Here is a 25,558-nt window from a genome sequence, read left to right as displayed (position 1 = left end):
GGTCCAGTATGTATTAAGTACACAAATTAATTTCGGACAGATGGTGTTGTTTGGGTGATCAGTCCATCGACTGGTTTGATGCAGCTCTCAATGCCATCCTATCCTGTACTATTTTCTTTCCATGTCTACATAACTACTACATCCTACATCTGTTCTAATCTGCTTCTCATATTAATACTTCGGTTTATCCATACCGTTGTAACCGCCTTCACTTCCCCCGAAAATCAACTACACAAGCCCTAGTTGTCTTAAGATGTGTCCTATCATTCTTTTTTTTCTATTTGCTTTACGTCACAACGACACAGATATGTCTTACGGCGACGATTGGATAGGAAAGGGCTAGGAATTGAAAGGAAGCGGCCGTGGCCTTAATTAAGGTACAGCCCCGGCATTTGCCTGGTGTGAAAATGGGAAACCACGGAAAACCATCTTCAGGGCTGCCGACAGTGGGGCTCGAACCAACTATCTCCCGATTACTGGATACTGGCCGCACCTAAGCGACTGCAGCTATCGAGCTCGGTTCCTATCATTCTATCTCTTCTTCTCGTCAGATTTAGCCAGATCGATCTCCTCTCACCAAGTCGATTCAGTATCTCTTCATTCGTGATTCGATCTATCCATCTTACCTTCAGCTATTTACATAAGTGGTAAATTCAAGGGCGCCCATGCCCGGGGGCAAGGGGGGCCGCCCCCCCCCCTAGCTCTCTGGGAAGGACAAAAATCTAATGTAGTCAGGTGTTTTTCTTTCAAGAAAATGATTAAAAGTCGGTATTACGTAGAAGTGGTAGTACCGTCCCCCACCAACAGGCAGGGAATACCGTGGGTGTTATTCTACCGCCATTCACCTTTCAAAATTTTAAAAATACTAAATACCCCAGATCTAGCCCCCCCCCCCCCCTACAAACTGTCATATGGGCGCCCATGGGTAAATTATATGAGTAAAATGCGATATGCGTTTGCTTTCGACTTCAAAAGTGAAGTCTCCGTCGTATGCTTTCGTGTAGTTACATCCAGACTTGCTTATTTGTGACTAGATTGATCGTATAAAATAACAACTTGGATTTAATATTGTTGATTTTCTCGGTTTGTTTACTGGTGTTTTATTCCACTTTGTTGCCTACGTGTGATACAGTCATTCATATGCACCAGGATTACTTGATTCAAGAACTGGAAAATTCCAAAGAAAATCAGCTCGATTTGTTCTGGATGATTTCCAACAAAAGAGTAACGTTACAAAAATGTTTCAAAGTCTGGGCTGGGAAGACTTGGGAGAAAGGAGACGAGCTGCTCGACTAAGTGGTATGTTCCGAGCTGTCAGTGGAGAGATGGCATGCAATGACATTAGTAGACGAATAAGTTTGAGTGATGTACTTAAAAGTAGAAAAGATCACAATATGAAGATAAAGTTGGAATTCAAGAGGACAAATTGGGGCAAATATTCATTTATAGGAAGGGGAGTTAGGGATTGGAATAACTTACCAAGGGAGATATTCAATTAATTTCCCATTTCTTTGCAATCACTTAAGAAGAGGCTAGGAAAACAACTGATAGGGAATCTGCTAGCTGGGCGACTGCCCTAAATGCAGATCAGTAGTGATTCATTGAATAAATTTCAAAAGCTTCTATTCTCTTTCTTTCTGAGCTAGTTATCGTCCATATTTCGCTTCCATACAATGCCACGCTCTATACGAAAGTATTGAAAAACATTTAATTCCTAGATCAATTTTCGAAGAGATTCTAATACCCAAGTAACAATATTCATCAGTTTCCTTAAAGACTTCTACTGGAGACACCGAGTGAGTTGGATGTGCGGTTAGGGTCGCGCAGCTGTGAGCTTGCATTCGGGAGATGGTGGGTTCGAACCCCACTGTCGGCAGCCCTGGAGATGGTTTTCCATGGTTTTCCATTTTCACACCAGGCAAATACTGGGTCTGTACTTTAATTAAGGCCGACGTAGAAGTGAGGGGTCTCATGATCGGTGCAAGAAGGACAATCCCTAAGAAAACGATAGAGCTGATGAAGACCTTCAGCATCAGTCTTAGGAGATTATCGAATGGGGACTGACAGCGCTCAGGGTTTCTCCTCTGATACTCATATACCACTTGTATTCGCCAGTCTGGCATCATGAACTTATTTGCTTTTACTTTCTCTACTTTTTAATGCACAGGTAAACCCCGTTATACGCGGATTCGTTATCCGCGATTTCGCATATATGCGATTTTGGTTTTAAGTCTAGTGCTGCCATCTGTTAACTACGTGGAAGCTGTAATATCTTGAGGCGGGTACAGACATGCGTGCCGAACTCTGTAACGTACACTACGTCGCGCGGGAAGATTAAACGGGGCAAGCGCATCTCTCTCTACTAGCGTCTTCTGCCGTGTTTGTCGAGACGTGAATCGTCATTTCCGGTCAGTAGAGCTGTGAAGTTACACCTGGCAGGTTTCGTGTTTAAAACGCCGTGCAAAAGGAAAGAAATTGAACCTGTCGAAGGAAAGAAGCGTGCACCACGGTCGTATTCGTTAGAAACAATGTTAGAAGTTTTGGATCGCTACCGGTATGAGAAAAGTGAGCTTATTGATGGCATTCAGCATGCTTTGGGACTTAGTAAATCCACTGTGAGAACTATTCCTGACAATGCGGAATCAATTCGAAAAACTGCTCAATTTTCTACTAACTTACGTGTGACTAGAGTGACCAAATCTCGCTCGGAAGCGATGGAAAGAATGGATTGGACTGAGCATCACAACCAACAGCACATGCTTCTCTCCGGAGCTGCTATTCAAGCTAAAGCCAAGACCTTGTATGCAGAGTTTAGTTTATTATTGTATGTTTCAGTGTTAAATTTTTAAGTGTATGAAGTTTGCATTAAAATGCGTTTCAGAAACAGGACAAGGGTTATATTTTGTAAAAGTATTAAGATCTATGCTATTTTAAACTTAATATGTAAGTAAACGGAAACCTAACCCTGTACTTTATATATAAAATGAATCTCGATTTACGCGAATTCGCCATGCGCGGTAATTCCGCGGAACGTAACTATCGCGTATAATGAGGTCTAGGTGTAGTTGTTTTAGTGTTTTCTTAGTCTTAGTCAGCCTCCAAGTGGACGAAGATTGTGAAGAAAAAAAAAAAACAAGTTTATAGGAAAATAAGATTTTGCGAAATTAAATCCATTGATTATTCCCAATTCACAACCATTTTCTTAATTATATTGTTAAGTACTAGTCGGTGGGTAATTTTATATTTTAATTATTTCATATCGTAGGCTACCTTTAGAGGCCGATGACCTAGATGTTATCATCAACATCATTATCATATTCGTCTGTAAAATCTCCACTTGAAGATTTCAACTGACGTACGTAAACGCTCGCTAAAATGGACTTTATAATCAAAAATGCCACCTTCATGAAATACCTGTTTATACTAAGAGAGCTCCTTTCATCTTTTGAGTTGGAGTCCCGCAGACTGGCAGCGAGTCGTCCCATTAATGAGGCTTCTGTCTTTATTAACGGATATAAATATTCACGAGCTGTTCTCTCTCATCGATTTTTAACCACTTATGAAGTAGAACACATTTACAAATTTGCAAGCTGGAGTAGGTTGCCAGATTTTTTCTTTCTTTTCATTTTTCATTATATGATTATTCAAGAACATTCCTATGCATAGGCTTTACTAGTTAAAGAGAAAATGTTACGGCGGATATCCTGACTTGAAGTCAATGAAGCCGGTTTGGTTAGTTTGTCACACTGCATCTGGATGGTCAAACCGGGTTTCATTAAGAAATTATTGCGTCAACTCTCTCTCTCATGAAATTCAACACACGGAACTGCAACGCTTCCTTCTTACGGGAGAGTTAAGAAAACAAGATTGAGGTTAGGCTGTATCGGAAACAGCTGCAAGCGTTTTGAGTGTGAATGCGTTTAGGTTCTGGATGTTCTATAGTAGTACTTGAGCATTATCGTAGATCAGTGTAGATAGAGTTGGGCCCACGACATTTGGAGTCTGGCGTTTGAGATATTTTGGGACCACGAGAGTTGGCGTCTGAGATTTGAGCGGCGAAAGCAGTAACTAAGAAGTACTTTGCGTTGTCATAGTTACCTCCATCTGCGGCATATCACCCTGTCATACCGGCTGAGTGTATAATAAAACATGAAAGCCTAATTCAAAAACTTTAACCCGTTCCTAAGGCCGTGCTAATAATTCCAGCATTTAAGACAGAACTTGCCATTGCCGATAAATATGAGATTTCATTACCATTAACAAAATTTTCAGTTTCCGACAATAACCTCAACAAATTCACATATTAAATACAGAATACAACTGTACATTAACTGTAAATTAACAACGAAAATAATATTCAGAAAACATTTGCTTTTTAAATTTCCTTTTTGTCGCACTGTGACACACGTAGGTCTTATAGCGACGATGGGATAGGAAAGGGCTAGGAGTGCGAAGGAAGTGGCCGTGGCCTTAATTAAGGTACATCTCCATCATTTTCCTGGTGTGAAAATGGGAAACCACTGAAAACCATCTTCAGGGCTGCCGACAGTGGGGTTCAAACACACTATCTGCCGAATACTGGCTACTGGCCGCACTTAAGAGACTGCAGCTATCGAGTTCGGTGGGAAGGAAGCGGTCGTGGCTTTAACTGAGGTATAGCCCCATCATTTGCCTGGTATGGAAAATGGGAAATACTGAGCTGTACCTTAAGTAAGGCCACGGCCGCTTCCTTCCCACTCCTAGCCATTCCCTGTCCCATCGTCGCCATAAGACCTATCTGTGTCGGTGCGACGTAAAGCAACTAGCAAAAAAATGGGAAACTACGGAAAACCGTCTTCAGGGCTGCTGTTCAGCACAGAAGGTGAGATCGTCTGCGTGAGTTACTGGTCCTCCTTGTCAGTTGTATTTCCCCGATCCAGGGTCTCATGCTCCAGCACACTGCCTTTGAGGCGGTAGAGGTGGGATCCCTTGCTGAGCCCGAGGGAAAACCAACCCTGGAGGGTGAACGGATTAAGAAAGACAGAATTTCTTTACTGCTGAGCAACGTCTTAACGCAAAGGGCAAAAATGACAGCTCAACAACATCCGTCACCTATTAATGACCGATAGCCTTGGTATCTAACCGACTAAGTTTTACCAATGGGAATTCCGGCTCCCTGACCGAATGATCAACCGTCGGTTCAGAAGGCCCGGGTTCGATTCCCGACCGGTTCAGGAATAGTTAATTCCCTTGACTTCTGTTGCCAACATCCCTGCAACTCACACAACACTATTCCCCACTACAATAACAGTCAGTTTCCCACACACGGTAGATGCCACCCACCTTCCTTGGAGGGTCTGTGTTATAAGGGCTGCACCAGATTAGCAGTAACCACACAGAATTATTCTTGTTATTATTGATGTAGTGATCGATTGTAGAATTTCCAATTCTTCTGGTTAAATGTTGAGCAGGTTAGTGTTCCACACGGTGTGAAGTGGGTCTTCTCCCGGATCTTCTCCTGAGAACGTGCGAGACACTGAGGAATGCACCCGGCCTCAGGACACCCAACCCAACAGCACACGCTCATCTCTTCTCCCGTTCTTCTCACACTGACTGTAGCTTTCAAATTCATCTTTGGCATCTTCTGCCTATTCCCATTCACCTGGACTGATTTTTCTCCCGTGACGATCTTGACAGTGCTGACATAAATATATCTTACGGCTGAGGACCATCGGAAAATATTTGTCTGATGCTATGTTGCCTAGCAACCGGGCAGGCTGTGATAACCAAGCAACCGTGTAGGCCGCGATGTGAAGTATTAATGGACGGCCATGACTGAGATACATATTTAACTGAGTTTCACTTATTGAAAGACCTTTATGATCACTTGATTTTCCCGAAGGGAAATTTGATACATTTTTAAATATGGATAGTTATGCCAAGCTCGCCAGAACGCATAGATTGCAAGCTTGAAAAGTCAGGGCAGACGACGCAGTAACAGCAGGTTTAGCGAGTAGAGACAATACATAGCATGCAGCAGGTACGGTTCATGTTGGCCACCACATGGCTACGAGAAACTTACTGTAACTCTCTTCCAAATATTTTATCCAATAAAAGCAACTGATGTATTTAAGCTCATAGCAAAGCAAAGTAATCTCCGTACAGGCCATGAAGGCCCTTGGAGGAGTGGAAGGTAAAGTCTTCCACTATCCGTAACCTCGGCACTTGATGGGGTAGAGTGGTTAGCTCTACACCCGGCCGCCTTTGTCCCCAGGAATTAACCTCGTACTCATTTTTGGTGTAGGCTGAGTGAAGCTCAGGGCCATGTGCACCTCCGGAAGTGGAAATCTCGTTTCGTAAATTTTACGACTTCCTGACGGGGACTCGAATCCATGTCCTTCCGGGCGAACCGAGCGCGCCTTTACCGCCTCGGCCAGGCAGCCCCATTTAAGCACATGCTGAAATTAAATATTATAATAATAATAATAATAATAATAATAATAATAATAATAATAATAATAATAATAATAATGGTTTTTACGTTCCCCTAATTCTTTTACGGGTTTCGGAGACGCCGACGTGCCGGAATTTTGTCCCGCAAGAGTTCTTTTACGTCTCAGTAGACCTAAATCTACTGACACGAGGCTGACGTATTTAAGCACCTTCAAATACCTGGCACCGGACTGAGCCAGGATCGAACCTGCCAAGTTGGGTTCAGAAGGCCAGCGGCTCAACCGTCTGAGCCACTCAGCTTGGCACTTCTTTCTTCTTGCCGGGCGAGTTGGCCGTGCGTTTAGGATCGCGCAGATGTGAGCTTGCATTCGGGAGATAGTGGATTCGAACCCATTTCTCGGCAACCCTTAAGATCGTTTTCCGTGGTTTCCTATTTACGCACCAGGCAAATGCTGGAGCTGTACCTTAATTAAGGCCACGGCTGCTTTCTTCCCACTCCTAGGCCTTTCCTATATCATCGTCGCCATAAGACCTATCTGTGTCGGTGCGACGTAAAGCCACTGGCAAAAAAAAAAAAAAAAAAAAAGTTCCGTATATCCGGAAGTTGACACCGTAGCGAGTAGCGGATCCCCGAAGCGAATGAATGGTGAAGAGACGTCCGTCATCAGATGTGCGTGAGTCTGCGGTAGAGCTGGGGGCTATTCAGTTGCGGGTCACCTCATAAATGCCCTCCGGCCTTTCCGGGAGGAGATACATCCAGTACATTGGCGAAAGAAAGAGTTTTACGAGTAGAAACCGTTCCGTCGACATTGTCCATCTTCCTTCACCAGGCCACAAGGCAATTTTCATGACACATGAGCGTTTTTGTTTTCTTGTAAGAATGGTTCACTACAGTTACCAAGATTACCTTGCTTTTATACTTAAGAAACTGTGACTTAATATACATGGATTCGGGCCAGCTGTTTGAAGATTTAGTTCATGCGATGTGCGTCGTGTCGCTATCCTGGCCGCTGTTTGGAATGTTTTTAACGAAATAAAAAAGTTAACATGATTTTTTTTTACAGTGCGACTCCAATTTAAACTTGAATTCATTTAGCTTCTGCTTTACTGGCCTTTTGACATGAATACGTCTTATGACAGCTCCGCCATAATAGATGGCTTAGTCATCACTGAAGAGGCATACTAGGGAAATGAATGAGGTAGTTTGCCGTTGCTTTCCCCACTGAGCCAGAAGTTGCATTCATAGCGCGGACTGGCTACATAAGGAATGGCATTACGAGCATCGCTCATACCTCAGTCACTTTCATATTGTCAAAGCCAAGGATGAGACTGAGACAGATCAATGGAAGTGTGTTCTAGCCCATACCAGAAGGCATAGTGCACTGTAAACACTAGGTCTCACCAACAAAAGCAAACGCGACAGAATTAGTGTAACCATAGCGACCGTACTGGCAGTGATGTAAAGTATGGATGGATGGTCAGAGAATGTTACCTAGCAACCGTGCAGGCTGTGTCTGATGGCTGGTGACCATCTGAAATTAGCAGCCGTCGATGGATGGCCATGACCGAGAGATATATTTATGATTATTTGATTTTCGAACACAAAGATCAGCTCCGAGCTATAGGAATTAACGGGCCGAGAATTGAACTCGGGTCCTTACCTGCTTACATAAAGTAATTTACTCACACTTCGCTTTTATCTCACATTATGGATACAAAAATTGAAAATAAGTCTAGTTCAATTTATGTATGTGTATTTATTAAGACATCGGAGGGAAACGGATCAACAGAATTTCTTGACATTCAGTATTTAAGATTTATTTATTTATTCATTTATTTATTTATTTATGTATTTATTTATTTATTTATTTTATTTATTTATTTATTTATTTATTTATTTATTTATTTATTTATTTATTTATTTATTTATTTATTTACGAATAGCTTTACGTCGCACCGACACAGATAGGTCTTACGGCGACGATGCGATAAGAAAGGGCTGGGAGTGGGAAGAAGTAAGCGGTCGTGGCGTTAATTAAGGTAAAGCCCCTGGTGTAAAAATGGGAAATCGTGAAAAACCTTTTTCAGGACTGTCGACAGTGGGGTTCGAACCCACTATTTCTCGAATGCAAGCTCACAGCTACGCGCCCCTGACCGCACGGTCAACTCACTCGGTATTTAAGTTCTGTGTTAGCCAGGTTGTGCACTTAGCAATATAGATTTGACATAAAGATGTCTTATGGTTGGAGGTCACCTGAAAACCTGCGTCACGAAATTAACGGTACAAACCGTGTGACACGATGTTACCTAGTGTGATGTAATCTCACGTTCTGCTCCCAGTATAAACGTATGAGTGTTAGGTTAATCGAGACCCAGCATCTCAGTATTCTTTATTATATAATAACAGTTCTAAAGAAGTTAAACTGTCATTATGAATTATTTTGTCACTCTGTATTCGGTTACTCGAGGTCCAGCATCTCAATATTCTTTATTATGTAATACCTGTCCTAACAAAGTTAAGACGTCATTATCTTAATTGAATATAATAGCCAGTGGACTCGCCTTGCTAGGGATGCGTCATTATAAGACCACGGTAGTCGGCAGCAGAATGAATGGCTTGATCTGTATAGGAGTCAGGCAACTCGTGTGTAAGGGGAGTATTATTACCAAACCCCTCCAATAAGAAGTGTTATATTAATAGCTTGAAAATGCATATAGTTTGGGGGTATTGTAAGATCATTGTCATGGTCAGTGTGCCAAGAAAGACTGCTGCTTGTAGCTGGCAAACTGGAGGACTTTTCACTCGGATTTCTCATTTAACGTTGTTGGGAGTACCATAACAGTTGCTACTACGTTATTAGAACGATAATTTAAATCTATCATCTTTCGACTGGTTACATGGACATCTTCTTTTGACTAATGGGGCTGTTTAGCTCAGTCGGTGGACCGCTGGTCTTCTGAGCCCAACTTGGCAGGTTCTATCGTGGCTCAGTCCAGTGTGTTTTAAAGATACTCATTATGTCGGCCTCATGTCGGTAGATTTACTGGCACGTAAAAAGAACTCCTGCGGGACGAAATTTCGGCAACTCTGCGTCTCCGAAAACCGAAAAAGTAGCTAGCGGGACGTAAAACAACATTATTATTATTATTATTATTATTATTATTATTATTATTATTATTATTATTATTATTATTATGACTAGAGGCAAGGCTTTTTTTCGATCCTAACATACATTTCCGTAACATTATTCAAAATTGATCGTGTCACGTTAGGCTACGCTACGCTAGACACCGTACGGTGTGCGATGTGAAGTATTGATGGATGGCCACGACTGAGAAACATATAGAAGGCTCTGGAAATACTGTATTAGTTTCATTTAAAAATAGTACTGTACAAATATTGTTGAAAAATAGGATTTACAATACTTTATGACTCATGCATTTTTACCGAATGATCAGTTACGAGATAATGGAGATATTCATGAATTTAGACGTTTATAAATGAGTCTATCATCCCTGACGTGGATATATTGTTCAGTCTAACTAACTGGCAAAGATGGTGCTTTATATCGTGATAGTTTTTATAAGTCGTAGTAAAATACTGAGGTCATTATTCACTATTTGTCAAAAACAGATGAGAAAAAATATACACAGGAAATGAAGAATAAGAGGAAAAGGAATGATAATAGGGGAGAAAAGGGTTTAAAGCCTAGGCCTCGAATGCCACTATATAGGGTGTTTCAAAAATAGGGGGCATAATTTCAGGTGTGTATTTGTTACATGTAGACAATCAAAATAGTGCATTACAACATCTGTCCGTAAATGCTTCATTTCCGAGTTATGGAGTTCACAACACTGAACTTCACCGGAACGTTTTTCTTCCGCAAGTCATTGTCATTACAGAAGAAGTTCGAAATGTCCACCTCCTGCTTGAATACAGACCTCACATCGATGTCTCATTGACCTGCGAACACGATCCCAAACTCCAGAAGTATTGCGTATGTCCTCACACGATGCCACAATTCGATTCCGATGGGTTTCCACAGCAGACACCGGAGACGAATACACCGATGATTTTAAATGGCCCCACAAGAAAAAAACGAGAGGGTTCATATCAGGTGAGCGTGGAGACCAAGCAATCGGGCCACCTCTACCTATCCATCGATCAGGAAACATTCGATCCATGTCAATGATACATCGATGTGAGGTCTGTATTCAAGCAGGAGGTAGACATTTTGAACATCTTCTGTAATGACAATGACTTGCGGAAGAAAAACGTTCCGGTGAAGTTCAGTGTTGTGAAGGCCATTACTCGAAAATGAAGCATTTCCGGACACATTTTGTAATGAACAATTTTGATTGTCTACGTATAACAAATACATACCTGAAATTATGCCCCCATTTTCGAAACACCCTGTATTGCTGGGTGATGACCAACAATGTAGCCTGGCTATTATTGTTAATTCGTTTCTGCTCCCACACATCTCTACTAATTAATACAGTTGCAAAAACTAACCCATAAACTAGGGTACACAACACTAGCAAACCGGTAAGTTATTATTCACTCAAAAATGTTTTAAAGAAAAGAGCTCCGTAAAGAGAGAACATGTAACATACTGTATTGCAACTTTCTGCATGTTTGCATAACAAATGCAGTTTCTAAACTTTTAGTCACTGACATCTGTTGTGAGTTACAGAGAAACTTCGAAAATTAACCGTGTAATTCTCGTGATTACACGGTGCTTTAATGGAAAATAAATAAACCTTGCACGGTGAGAATATTCAAGGATAAACCATTGAAAAACAAGACAGCGTAATTAAAACGATTTAGTTCTTTCATGCCTGTTATCACAGTTTCTAGGAGCCGTTCTCTAAACACCGTTTTAATCGCTATTTTATAACGTGTTTGTTATTAAGCATACTCTAATGTAATTATTGAAAGTGAAACAAGTGCTTTCTGAAACGTGACACTGCCAAATGTGAACGCTTTCACTTGTTGTACTTGACGAATTTATGTGTCGTATCTCCGGATTACGAGACTGACCAGGGTGCCATGGCACAACTGAAGGTCACGTGTGACTCCCTTGGTCTTGGTTACGGTAGTTGAGGAAAGTAGCTAGAGCAGAACGGAAAACAGGCTATTTTTAGATTCATTTGAGTTTTTTTAAATATTCAGATACAACATATTCTCCGCCTCTGTAATACAGTGGTTAGTGTGATTAGCTGCCAACCCCGGAGGTCCGGATTCGATTCCAGGTTCTGCCAGGAAATTTTAAAAGTGGCACGAGGGCTGGAACGGGGTACACTCAGCCTTGGAAGATCAACTGAGCTGAGGGGGGTTCGATTCCTACCTCAGCCATCCTCGAAGTGGTTTTCCCTGGTTTCACACTTCTGCAGGCAAATGCCGGAATGGTACCTAATGAAGGCTACGGCCCCTTCCTTCCCTCTTCCTTGTCTATCCCTTCCGATCTTCCCATCCCCCCACAAGACCCCTGTTCAGCATAGCAGATGAGGCCGCCTGGGCGAGATACTGGTCCTCCTTCCCATTTGTATCCCTCCGACCCAATTCCTCGCTTAGCTTTTATCTCCTCATTCCGAGTGCCCTCCAGCCGTTGTTCCCACCTGTTTGTACCAGCAATCATTCTCGCTACTTTCATGTCTGTTACTTCTAACTTAATAAGATATCTTGAGTCCACCCAGCTGTCACTCCCGTAAAGCAATGTTGGTCTGAAAACAGGCCGATGTAAGGATAGTTTCGTCCGGGAGCTGACTTTCTTCTTACAGAATACAGTTGATCGCAACCGCGAGCTCACTGCATTAGCTTTGCTGCTCCTTGTCCGGCTCCGTGGCTAAATGGTTAGCGTGCTGGCCTTTGGTCACAGGGATCGTGGGTTCGATTCCCGGCAGGGTCGGGAATTTTAACCATCATTGGTTAATTTCGCTGGCACGGGGGCTGGGTGTATGTGTCGTCATCATAATTTCATCTTTATCTCGACGTGCAGGTCGCCTAAGGGTGTCAAATCAAAAGACCTGCACCTGGCGAGCTGAACTTGTCCTTGAGCACTCCCGGCACTAAAAGCCATACGTCGTTTCATTTTTTCATTACTGCACGTTGATTCAATCTTCTTTCTTAATCTGATTACCCTCCAGGGTTGGTTTTTCCCTCGGACTCGGCGAGGGATCCCACCTCTACCGCCTCAAGGGCAGTGTCATGGAGCCTCAGACTCTGGGTCGGGGGATACAACTGGGGAGGATGACCACCTGCTATGATGAACAGGGCCCTTGTGGGGGGATGGGAAGATTGGAAGGGACAGACAAGGAAGAGGGAAGGAAGCGGCCGTGGCCTTAAGTTAGGTACCATCCCGGCATTTGCCTGGAGAAGTGGGAAACCACGGAAAACCACTTTCAGGATGGCTGAGGTGGGAATCGAACCCACCTCTACTCTGTTGACCTCCCGAGGCTGAGTGGACCCCCTTCCAGCCCTCGTACCACTTTTCAAATTTCGTGGCAGAACCGGGAATCGAACCCGAGCCTTCGGGGGGGGTGGCAGCTAATCACACTAACCACTATACCACAGAGGCGGACTGATTCAATCTCACTTACTATATTACCATCCTAGGAGAACACACATCCTGAATATTTAGGTATTATTAAAATAAGATCTCGACGCTGTCTTCAAAATAGGGACACGCTTTAATGAGTTAATTTTCAATGAATCTAGCTGTGCCTGGTAACAGAATTCTAATTGGTGTTCCACAGCGCTACGCTTTATTTCGAACGTCCTCGTGTAATGCCATAACATTTCTCCTTAACATGCTGTGGAACAATGCTGCAAGTGTTCCGGAACGCGGGGCAAGGAAAAACACACTGATCCTTGAAGGAAGAAAGCGGGAAGGTATGGTCGGCTCTCTCCTCTCCTTTTCTTGAAGTATTGTTTAGCATTACAATGGCCATTCTTTGTCCACGATATTTAACATGCCAGAGCAGCTTTATTTTGTATGTTGTCGGCCTACTCTCTGAAATACTTATTCCGGTGTCGTTGTTATTACACAAATACGGACTGAGACATGCGAGTTGGCTCCACGGTACGGGTCGTGTAACTGTAATATTGCATTCGGGACATGGTGGCGTACGAACTACACCGCCATCGGCCCTAAAGGTGGGTTTCCATGGTTACCTACTTTGACCCACTGCCAAACGTGGGGTGGTGCACAATATTCGCATCCTATCCAAGCCTCTCCGAACACCTACCTGCGTGATTATGACATTAAACGGAAATAATAATAATAATAATAATAATAATAATAATAATAATAATAATAATAATAATAATAATAATAATAATAATAATAATGTAGAAATAACCAAATTTATGACAAATATAAAAAAATGCTCCAGAATTTCTAATAACAGAAATTGGTCGTATAAGGAAGGTAAAGAAATTCAAATATTTGGGAGAAACAATTCCAAAGAAAGCCTCCGTGGTTCAGACGGCAGCGCGTCAGCCTCTCACCGCTGGATACCGTGGTTCAAATCCCGGGCACTCCATGTGAGATTTGTGCTGGACAAAGCGGAGGTGGGACAGGTTTTTCTCCGGGTACTCCGGTTTTCCCTGTCATATTTAATTCCAGCAACACTCTCTATTCTCATTTCGTAGCATCTATCAGTGATTAATAAATCACTTTGGGAGTGGCGACCCCATCGTACTAATAGCCTATATCTGCTTCATTCATTACATCCCTAACCCGGTCAATGACTGGAAAACAGGTTGTAGGTTTACATTTTCAATTCAAGAAAATGGTTTGGAAAAATCCGCTGTAGAAGGAAAGATACACAAGATGGAAAGAGCATACGGGATAACTAGGAATATCTACAACAACAACAAGTGTTCATCTAAAAACCTCAAAACCGGATGAGTTGGCCATGCGGTTAGGAGCGCGCAGCTGTGAGCTTGCATCCGGGAGATAGTGGGTTCGAATGCAACTGTCGGCAGCCCTGAAGATGGTTTTCCGTGGTTTCCCATTTTCACACCAGGCAAATGCTGGTTGGCTACATCAATTAAGGCCACGGCCGCTGCCTTTCCACTCCTAGGCCTTTCTATCCCATATGCCCTATTTGTGTCGGTGCGACGTAAAGCAAACAGCAAAACAAGAACAAAAAAACTCACAATACAACACTACAACGCAGTATTCAAAAAGGAATGCCTAAACGCGAGTGAATGTATAGTACTTGATTACAAAAGCAAAGCAAAGTCACCTCCGTAGAGGCCATGAAGGCCCTTGGAGGAGTGGAAGGTAAAGGCTTCCACCATTGTTAATCTCGGCACGTGATGGGGTAGAGTGGTTAGTTCTACGCCCGGCCGCCTTTGCCCCAGTAATTAACCTGGTACTCATTTTTGGTGTAGGCTGAGTGAACCTCAGGGCCATATGCACCTCCGAAAGTGGAAATCTCGTTTGTTAAATTTTACGACTTCCTGACGGGGATTCGAACCCACGTCCTTCCGGCGAACCGAGCATGCCTTTACCGCCTCGGCCAGGCAGCCCCTGTACTGATTACAAGCTGAATAAATTAGTACTGGAAAAAAATATACGGTACGGAAAATGCTCGGCCCGCTAAGAACTACAGAACTCTGGAAATCAAGAAGTAATTATGAAATATACCGGAACGTAGAAAACATAGAAAAAATAGAATGCGGAAGAGGCGATTGAAAATTTTTGGATATATACAGAATGGATGACAACAGGTTAACCAAAACAGATCTTCAAATATTTTTGGAACAAGAAGTCAACAACAACAACCTGGATTCAGGAAGTCAAGAAAAATTTGGAAAGAAACAACATACGGAAGAAGAAGTAACAGAGAGAGAGAGATTTTTAGAAAGAAAGTGTTAAAAATGGAAGGATTCCAAGGTCGCAAGGGAAAGAAAATAGGCTCAAAATGGTCCTAGGAGAGGAAAAGGAGACATAGTGAGAAATGAAGGAGAATTGCAGGAAGAAGAAAGAACAACGAAGGATGAAGCATTGAAATTGTCACGTGATTATGATGATGATGATGATGATAACCGAGCAGAGTGGCCTCGTTTATTAACGCGCTGCTGCTAAAGGGCAGAGCTTACATTCGGGAGGCGAATGGGTTCGAACCCCACCGTCGGCTGTCCTGGGAATGGTTTTCTGTGGTTTCCCATTTTCACTTCCAAGTAAATTCCGGGGCAATTTTTATTCATACACGCTGGACTGAGTGTTTCAGACGGTTGAGATGCTGGCCTTCTGACCCCAGCTTGGCAGGTTCGATCGTGACTCAGTCCGGTGTTAGGGATGCTCAAATACGTCAGCCTCGTGTCGGTAAATTTATTTATTTATTTATTTATTTATTTATTATTATTATTATTATTATTATTATTATTATTATTATTATTATTATTATTATTATTCCACCACTTTTCTCACACGTGTAAGCGTTGTGAGTGCGAACTATGTTATATATAGGGATAGACCCTGTTTTACGGCCGGATCCCAATTCCTGACGCTACCTGGAAGGATGTAATTAACATTACGTGTCTCTGTGGGGTTGGTAGTCTCGTGTGTTGTCTGAATTTGAAGATGAGAGTGTTGGGACAAACACAAACACTCAATCCGCAAAGCCAGAAGAACTAATTGAACGGGATTAAAATCAACTACTCGGCCGGGAATCGAACGGGGGACCCTCTGAACCGAAGGTCTCAACGCTAACCATTCATTCAAGGAGTAGGACACATTATTACTCAAAGAAACAGTGGATGTAGTCTATGTGTTTGCTAAGAAATTAAAATGAGTGGTACTTAAAGAAAATGGAAGCCTTCAACTTCGACCACTTCAAGGGGGCTAAATTTAAATGTATGTTTTGCAATTTTGCAATGTATATAATTTCTTCCGGTAAAATACGATAAAATTGCATATTATTTCTTTTATTATCGCATAAACTGAAAGAAAATTTGCGGTAGGCTCTCACTATAGTAACCCCTGTCTAGAAACCCAAGAATAACGGCCGAGAGGATTCTTGTGCTGACCACACGACACCTCATAAACTGCAGGCCTTCGGGTTGAGCAGCGGTCGCTTAGGAGACCATGGCCCTTCGGGGCTTTTGCACCGTGGGGTTTGGTTTGGTTTGTCACTACAGTAACGGCCGTAGGGTTTTCAGGATTTCGCTGACTTGCTTATTGTATTGCTTCCGCTGCTTCAGCTAACCTCCAGCTGAGCGCGCGAGTCAACAGAGCGCCATCTTATAACAGAGTACGCGTGTGACGTTACATATTTAGCACAAATTTTGCCTCGCTCTGACATGCTATTTCATGAAAACTACGCTTCAGATTTTCAATTTTGTTTTTGCTACACAACGTAAGTCTACGTTAAAAAAACTCAGTATGTAATTAATAGTCCGCCTCTGTGGCGTAGTGGTTAGCGTGATTAGCTGCCACCCGCGGAGGTCCGGGTTCGATTCCCGGCTCTGCCACGAAATTTGAAAAGTGGTATGAGGGCTGGAACGGGGTCCACTCAGCCTCGGGAGGTCAACTGAGTAGAGGTGGGTTCAGTTCCCACCTCAGCCATCCTCGAAGTGGTTTTCCGTGGTTTCCCACTTCACCTCCAGGCGAATGCCGGGATGGTACCTAACTTAAGGCCACGGCCGCTTCCTTCCCTCATCCTTACCTATCCCTTCTAATCTTCCCATCCCCCTACAAGGCCCCTGTTCACCATAGCAGGTGAGGCCGCCTGGGCGAGGTACTGGTCATACTCCCCAGTTGTATCCCCCGACCAAGAGTCTGAAGCTCCAGGACACTGTCCTTGTGGCGGTAGAGGTGGGATCCCTCGCTGAGTCCGAGGGAAAAAGCCGAACCTGGAGGGTAAACAGATGATGATGATGATGATGATGATGATGTAATTAATAATTGTGGTCTGTCTATCGTAACTTTTCCGAAGTAGCCCGATGGGAAAACTAATTGAATATCTTTTGCCTATTCAGTCTTTCATGTTCGCGGCCTTCCCACTCCTTTTCTTACTTTCCATTTCGCCGAAACCTTCTTTCTTTTAAGAGTAGACCTCTTTCACTTTTCACGTCTGATTGGAATTAATCATTATCTAATTGCGTTTCCCCTTTTAAGCAACCGTCAGCACTTAACGCTTAACACTGGCCTTAGAGTATATGTAACACTAATCTGAAGGAAGTCTCAAACACCTCCCAGTGCTATAAACAACTTTTTATTGCTATTTTATTTTACGTCGCATCGACACATACAGGTCTTATGGCGACGATGGGATAGGAAAGGCCTAGGAATAGGAAGGAAGCGGCCATGGCCTTAATTAAGGCACAGCCCCAGCATTTGCCTGGTGTGGAAATGGGAAACCACGGAAAACCATCTTCAGGGCTGCCGACAGTGGGGTTCGAACCCACTATCTCCGGAATACTGGATACTGGCCGCACTTAAGCGACTGCAGCTATCGAGCTTGGTATAAACAGCTGTTAACATGCAGTACTGGTGTAATATTTTAATGACCGGACGAGTTGGCTGTGTGGTTAGAGGCGCGCGACTGTGAGCTTGCATCCGGGAGATAGTGGGTTCGAATCCCACGGGACAGTAGCGAACCTGTCTTTAATTACGATACAGCCCCAGAATTTGCCTGGTGTGAAAATGGGAAACCACGGAAAACCATCTTCAGGGCTGCCGACAGTGAGATTTTTGTACAAAACACACCTTTTAACTCCCTCTGGTTTAAGTGCTTGAGTTTTGTGGAACATACACGTTAGAGTTTTATATATATGTAGGTATGCCAGGATGATTCCTTACTTATAGATCTCGACTGCCAATTTCCTAAAACGTTACGCATGTTTGGCAATGCACACTGGTATGTATTATCGCACAGTCCTCCCAAACTTTAAATACACTAGGCGGTTATCCACAATGTCCTGAGAACGTAAAAAAAAAAAAAAAAAAAAAAAAAAAAAGCTACCTGGTACGAAAGAAAACCATGAATTTATTTTGAAAAATTCTTCCTTTAGTAATTTTTCATTGACGCCGAACTGTACAACGATTAAGATATTCCAATTCCAAAGGGTATTATAGAGAAACGGAGCAGAAATTCAACATCTCTAAAATGATGGTCACTACAAAAAGAAATGGATCAGGTTTGCCACCCTGTCTCACCAGCACTGAGGAAGGTTGGTCACACTGAAGGAATGTCCACCAGAAGAGCGATGCCATACGAGCACACACACACAATATACACACGGTAGTCTTGACACTCTTCCAACACTACTACGACTAAATGGGGTCACAGAGAACACACCAGTTTTATACTGGCTCAGCTTTCACCTGACGTCATGGCAATCCATCCGGATGGAGAACACGAGCCGTCACACAGTCGTAATGGAGAGTAGGCAACAAGGTTCCTCCACACGCTGTGGACAGTACAGGTGGGAACGATGTGATCGTATTCGTAATAAACTGGGGTCACGCAAGGATCAAACTTCGGGCCGCCATTATTCATAACATACGTTCACCTTAAGTTCAAAGGTTATAATTTTGAGGAATGAAGGAAGTCTGCAATATCAAGGCATTTCAATAACATCAGCTAACTACGGGGGAATATTTTATGACTATTAAACATACTTTTAGATATGAAAGATATGCGTATCCGTACAATAATATTAAACTAAAATGTCTCATGATATTTTTCAACAATCATTTCAGTTAAGACACAGAGAAATCAGTAGATAGACAGAATTCCAGACATATTATTTGGTTACATAAATTATCAAGGGATGATATTTTAGGGCCAGCTCAACATATTTCTTTTTTTTTTGAATACTTTTGACGGAAATAGGCAATAAGGCAAAAGAATTCATACAGACAATAAATATTTTAATATCTATGCATTGAGAGAGTTTACTAAAACAGCTTTGACCAATCCGTCCGTTTGTTCTAATGGACCTACTCGTATTTGGTTCATTTTTGTTTTAATTCCTCCGGAATTACCTGCCGGTGAATTATGAGACGTTGGTAGCGGTAGGTCTCTAAGTTCAGTCAGATTTGAGTAATCATAAAATAAAATCATGAAACTATCACTCCAGTAATTGCAGGCGAAGGCCTATAGAAACCCGCAATACGTTCTGTACGTAGCAGGTTGCACACAGTTAAGGAGCAATGTATTTGCGTAAAGATATAGGCAAACCTGCAATTTCAACAAACGTGGTACATGTGACTTGATATAACCCGGCGAGTTGGCCGTGCGGTTAGGGCGCGCAGCTGTGAGCTTGCATCCGGGAGATAGTGGGTTCGAACCCCACTATCGGCAGTCCTGAATATGGTTTTCCGTGGTTTCCCATTTTTACCTTAATTAAGGCCACGGCCGCTTCCTTCCAACACCTAGGCCTTTCCTATCCCATAGTCGCCGTAAGACCTATCTGTGTCGGTGCGACGTAAGGCACTAGCAACAAAAGCTTTTTACGTTCCGTAAGAAACACTAGGACATGAATTTCTTTTTCTAAAATCTCATTTACATTGACTATATCTCATATTAAGGCTACCTTGATGAGGTATTACTTTACTTTCTCCTTCTACCGCTATTCCCACACTTGTGGAGTAGCGGGTGCGAACTGTGGCGCACATGTGGATTTGGTCCGGTTTTACGACCGGATGCCCTTCCTGACATTAAGCCTATGTGGAAGGATGTAATCACTACCGCGTGCTTCTTTGGCCGAGGCGGAAAATGCTTTCTTCATTCACCCGCAAGGACGTGGGTTTGATTCCCCGTCAAGAAGTGGAAAAATTTAAGAAACGAGATTTCCTTTTCTGTAGGTGCATGTGGTCCTGAATTTCACTCAGTTTACATCAACAATGAATACCAGGTTAATTCCTGGGGGCAAAGGCGGCCGGGCGTAGAGCTAACCACTCTACCCCATCAAGTGCTGAGGTTACGGATAGTGGAAGCCTTTACCTTCCTCCCCTCCAAGGGCCTTCATGACCTGTACGCAGATGATTTCGCTTTACGTTTTACTGAACACGATCTAGTAAGTCGGAAATGTATTAAATATGCAATACTCTTTGGATGTTTGCAGCTTCGAAACATCCGAGCCCCACGCGTTGCATGACTGATATCCGTGTCCAAGACCTCCTGATTTATGTTATCTGTTGCTTTACTGACTTCATCTAAATGAATACTGCTCTAATTTGTTTTCCATTCAGCCACAAAACCTGCCATTCCAAGCATACTTAGCGTCTCTATGAGTATTATCTTGAAAGGTCCTTATTATAATGGAGCAAGTGTCACGACCCCGGATCTTACGTGCAGCCTACAGAAGACGGAATCTCTGATCCCCCGCGTGCTTGTCTGTCGAGGAGAAGGTGATTGTTAATCTGAAAGCAGGTAGGCAACAGCCAGACGTAAACCTTGACCCAGACATTGGATCCGGTAGACAGTAAACGTCCTTGTACTCTGGTGTATTCCTAGGCGGTCCGTTACCGCTGTGAAATATTGCTCACCCTAACTAAATTCAACCAATTTATAAAGGGGGTTCGTGGGTAAAATGAACCTAGAATAATTGCATGTTTTAATAATTTATTTTCGACATAAATGTGTCGTATGGCTTGGGGAGGGGGGAAATTACCTGAAATTATCCATACAAACTGTGTGACGCGATGTTACCTAGCAACCGTGCAGGCTGTGATGTGAAGTATTGTTGGATGGCCATGAGCGAGAGAGATATCATTTTATCAAAGAGGCCTCATCTCGTCATACTCTGCAGACCTGATTATTTCATAGACCCTGAGTCAATTTTTTCCCTTTCGATCCACCGAATCCTGCTTTTATCGAATCCAAATTCCATACAGATGTGTCTCGAAAACGATTCCTTTGATGCAAATAAATGAATCGTTATCAACTTGAGTCTCATTCAGTGAAATGCATCATTATGATCATTTGATTTTTCCAAAGAGAAATATGATACCAGATATCATTCCTTTCTTTAAACCTGTGAAAAAGTAGGGATTTCCTCTTCTGCAAAATACATTTTTGCAAATGGTCTGTCATATTTTGTTGTTTATTTTCTATAAATTAATTTTCACTCATTGTTCCCGCCATCATTCAGATACTGTTGAAAACGACCGTGGTATCGTAGTGCATTTTATTTATATCAAGCTCGTTTAACATACATATTATGTCTTAATGCTCGCTAAGGAATAACCAAAGTACGCCATATCCAAAACTCTTGAGAAATAATCAAATTTAACCAAGTTCTTCCGCTACGCGGACAAGCATAGAAGCATGGATAATGTTCTTTTTAAATTTTTTATTCCTGTCCTAGTGTTCACAGATGACGTTCGCTGGTTGCCATGGTTACCGTGATGTCGGAAAATTATCGACGCAAAACTTTCCATGTTATCAATCAATCAATCAATCAATCAATCAATCAATCAATCAATCAATCAATCAATCAATGATCTGCATTTAGGGATGTTGCCTAAGTGGTAGATTCCCTATCAATTGTTTTCCTAGCTTTTTCTTAAACATTTTCAAATTTATCGAACATTTCCCTTGGTAATTTATTACAATCCCTAACTCCCCTTCCTATAAACGAATATTTTCCCCAATTTGTCCTCTTGAATTCCAACTTTATCTTCAAATTGTGATCTTTCCTACTTTTAAAAACACCACTTTAACGTATTCGTCTAGTAATGTCATTCCACTCCCATCTCTCCACTGACAGCTCGGAACATACCACATAGTCGAGCATCTCGTCTCCTTACTCCCAAGTCTTCCCAACCCAAAGTTTGCAACATTATAGTAAGACTACTCCTTTTTCGGAAATCATCTAAAACAAATCGCGCTACTTTCCTTTGAATTACTTTTTATTTTAAAGTTCTCGTATCAAGTAATCTTGGTGAGGGTCCCATACTCTATCTGCGGTCTTACCAGAGACTTATCCGCCCTTATCACATTAATGATGCCCTGTCATGGCCCCCTAAGTAAAGTAATCCACTACTCCACTTGCATGGACTCCTAAGTAAGGCCGTGAAGTACTGTACTAACATCCAGTTCCATGGCCTCTTCTGTATTGACGTCCAGGTCCACGACCTTGCCAGTTAATACCGTCATCTAAATGGCCTTCAAGTCTCCGTTATGTCTGATACGTCGGATACACACGACCACAATATTTCTCTTCACCGTCGTCTTCCGTATCTGATACTCGTTGATTGATCATTAATTAGGCACTTGAAAGAAGACACAGCCACATAGCCACACACTGATTGCGATGCTTTATAAGAAGTATCCATGAATAACTAAGTAATAGAAACTCACCATGTATTTTCTAAAGCTGTACAGTCCAAGAGTTACAGAACAGGTTGTGGAACACTTTTCACCAGTTATACACTTCACAGCACTGAACGGAAGGAACACACTATGTGAATGTAGAACATCAAATGAATGGTGGCGAGAGAAATCTGGCGTTATATACCGGGTAACCCAGAGAGGGGATAGAAGATTGAGGAAAGGAAGGGTGTGTTAAAGAGCGTTCCTTCGAAATGATCGCACCTTCGCTTTTCATTTCGTCAGTCCGTTATTGTTCTCCATAAGGGACGCCTCCAATTGAATGACACATACACGCGCGCGCGCACATATGCATAACTTTCTTTTCCAAACGGAACTTACATTACTTGCCAGTAACTGGCGGGTGACTGAGAAGTGAAAACTAGGTTAAGGGGCAAAAATATTGTCAACCACAGCACGGATGTAAGGGACAGTGTTTGCAAGGATTTCTGAAACCACTCACTTTGGCGTGATATCAATGAAAGTAATAATAATTTTACGGCCTTCACCTTGGTCTGTGGCAGTGGGATAGGTTGTGTCTTGACTGCGAACAAGAGATTAGTGTTGACGTGAGATACATAAAACAGATAGGATTTTCAAAACAGTCTCATATGTAATTTTTGTTCTAGTAGTATTAACATTAACTGGTACATTGGGATGTTTTAGATAACCTAACCATATTTTTAAAAATATTTTTCTTATGGAAAATGTTTAATAATTTAGTTTGAGGTAAATGAAATGGAAATGGTGTATGGCTTTTAGTGCCGGGAGTGTCCGAGAACATGTTCGGCTCGCCAGGTGCAGGTCTTTAGATTTGACACCCGTAGAAGACCTGCGCGTCGTGATGAGGATGAAATGGTGAAGAAGACGACACATACACCCAGCCCCCGTGCCAGCGAAATTAACCAATTAAGGTTAAAATTCCCGACCCTGCCGGGAATCGAACCCGGGACCCCTGTGACCAAAGGCCAGCACGTAACCATTTAGCCATGGAGCCGGACAGTTTGAGGTAATCTTACCATTCAGAAGATTATCTTCTTTTATTGTATAACATAACTAGAGGGGTGGTTGTTTATGGTGGATTAGTGAGTATTATTATTATTATTATTATTATTATTATTATTATTATTATTATTATTATTATTATTATTATTATTATTATTATTATTACTACTATTATTATTATTATTATTATTATTATTATTATTTCTTTTTTGCTAGTGGCTTTACGTTGCACTGACACAGATAGGTCTTATGGCGACGATGGGATAAGAAAGGCCTAGGAGTTGGAAGAAAGCGGCCGCGGCCTTAATTAAGGTACAGCCCCAGCATTTACTTGGTGTGGAAATGGGAAACCACGGAAAACCGTCTTCAGGGCTGCCGACAGTGGGATTCGAAGCTACTATCTCCCGGATGCAAGCTCACAGCCGCGCGCTCATAACCGCACGGCCAACTCGCCTGGTATTATTATTATTATTATTATTATTATTATTATTATTATTATTATTATTATTATTATGCCAATGAAAGAAGTGAGTGGTTGCATCGACAATGCATTAGCCTTTAGAATATTGATTATTATTCCAAAATGATACATAAGAAGTGAAATAGTCAGTTTATTTGGAAACAAGTGGGTTTTTTTCTTACATGCTTTTAACTTTTTTTTGTGTATTACCCAGTATTCCAATTGTGTGTACCAGAACTTGATGTACCAACTGAGAGCTGGTTTGTGAATAAATTCAAATCTCTCTGGTAATAATTAAAGCGGTTTTCTAAAGAACTTCAGAAGACTGTAGGTGCCTTTAGTAATGCCATACTGCTGCCACAATCCACCCAGATAAGCAGCGTGACACATATAAAATGATATATTCTTGCTCATTCTATTCTCGCTTAAGCGCCTCTACTTTATGCCTGGCCGCAATCTCGACTCATTAATGTGTGTTAAACCCAAATCATCCCCTTCAAATACCCACTTGTTTGCAATCTGGACTGTTCACCATCAGGACGACACCGTTGGATCGTCTGAAGGGGTACGCAAATTTATCGTAGCTTCTAACTGTTTACAGGAAGCAGTTCAGAAAAGAATCGAGTCTACTCATTTTCAATAAAATCTTGTTTTGATTTAGTGTTTTTGTCTACCACTAGACAGTTTCCTTTCTGAACCCTTCGTTCTAAAATGTGTGTCAGTTTGTACCTCTCATTGACTACGTGTGTAAAAACGCCGAGTTGCCGGAATTTAGACGCGCATATTTTCTTTTACGTGTCAAATCTACCGACACGAGGCTGAAGTATTTGAGCACCCTCAGATACCACCGGACTGAGCCAGAATCACCCCTGTCAAGTGGGGGTCATAAGGACAGCGTCACAATCGTCTGAGCCACTCAGTCCGGCAGTGAAAGTACTGCTTGATAGATCAGATACAACCCAACGGCAATAAATATAACTATTCGCGGGATATTCTAATTTCACTATAGTTTCATCATCTACGCTACTAACGAATGTTTTCGATATTGTCCAGTTTATCATTGCAGAAATTCTCCGTAAGTCAGAGTCCCAAAATTATTACGTCGCAAAACCCTTCCTCTGTTAGGATTTGTACTTAACAGTATCAAAATACAATTCCACATCCAAAGCTCTATTAACGGCAGCCATTTTGGATGTGTTAATATCACAGATCAAAAATAACATAAAATTGTTTGAGGGTCATGACTGGTTTCCACGCAGGCCGGAGTTAAAGCCAACAGAAAATGTATGGAATGTCTTGGCTACAAGATTGAATGCAGTTCAG

At 42.2% G+C, this 25,558-nt stretch overlaps 1 protein-coding gene across 1 annotated transcript in view; it reads right to left on the bottom strand.

Annotated features, from left to right (window-relative positions):
- dyl (dusky-like) overlaps positions 1-18,696 on the bottom strand; it is a 147,609-nt gene extending 128,913 nt beyond the window's left edge. The window contains exon 1 of the mRNA XM_068229313.1: positions 18,609-18,696. Coding sequence (XP_068085414.1) covers positions 18,609-18,665 — 57 coding nt within the window. The 5' untranslated portion in view covers positions 18,666-18,696. The remainder of the gene's footprint in view (positions 1-18,608) is intronic.
- Between the last annotated feature and the right edge of the window lie 6,862 nt (positions 18,697-25,558).

This window comes from Anabrus simplex, chromosome 10 (assembly GCF_040414725.1).
Source record: "Anabrus simplex isolate iqAnaSimp1 chromosome 10, ASM4041472v1, whole genome shotgun sequence".
Lineage (NCBI taxonomy): Eukaryota > Metazoa > Arthropoda > Insecta > Orthoptera > Tettigoniidae > Anabrus > Anabrus simplex.
This window is presented reverse-complemented; position numbering and strand designations above follow the sequence as displayed.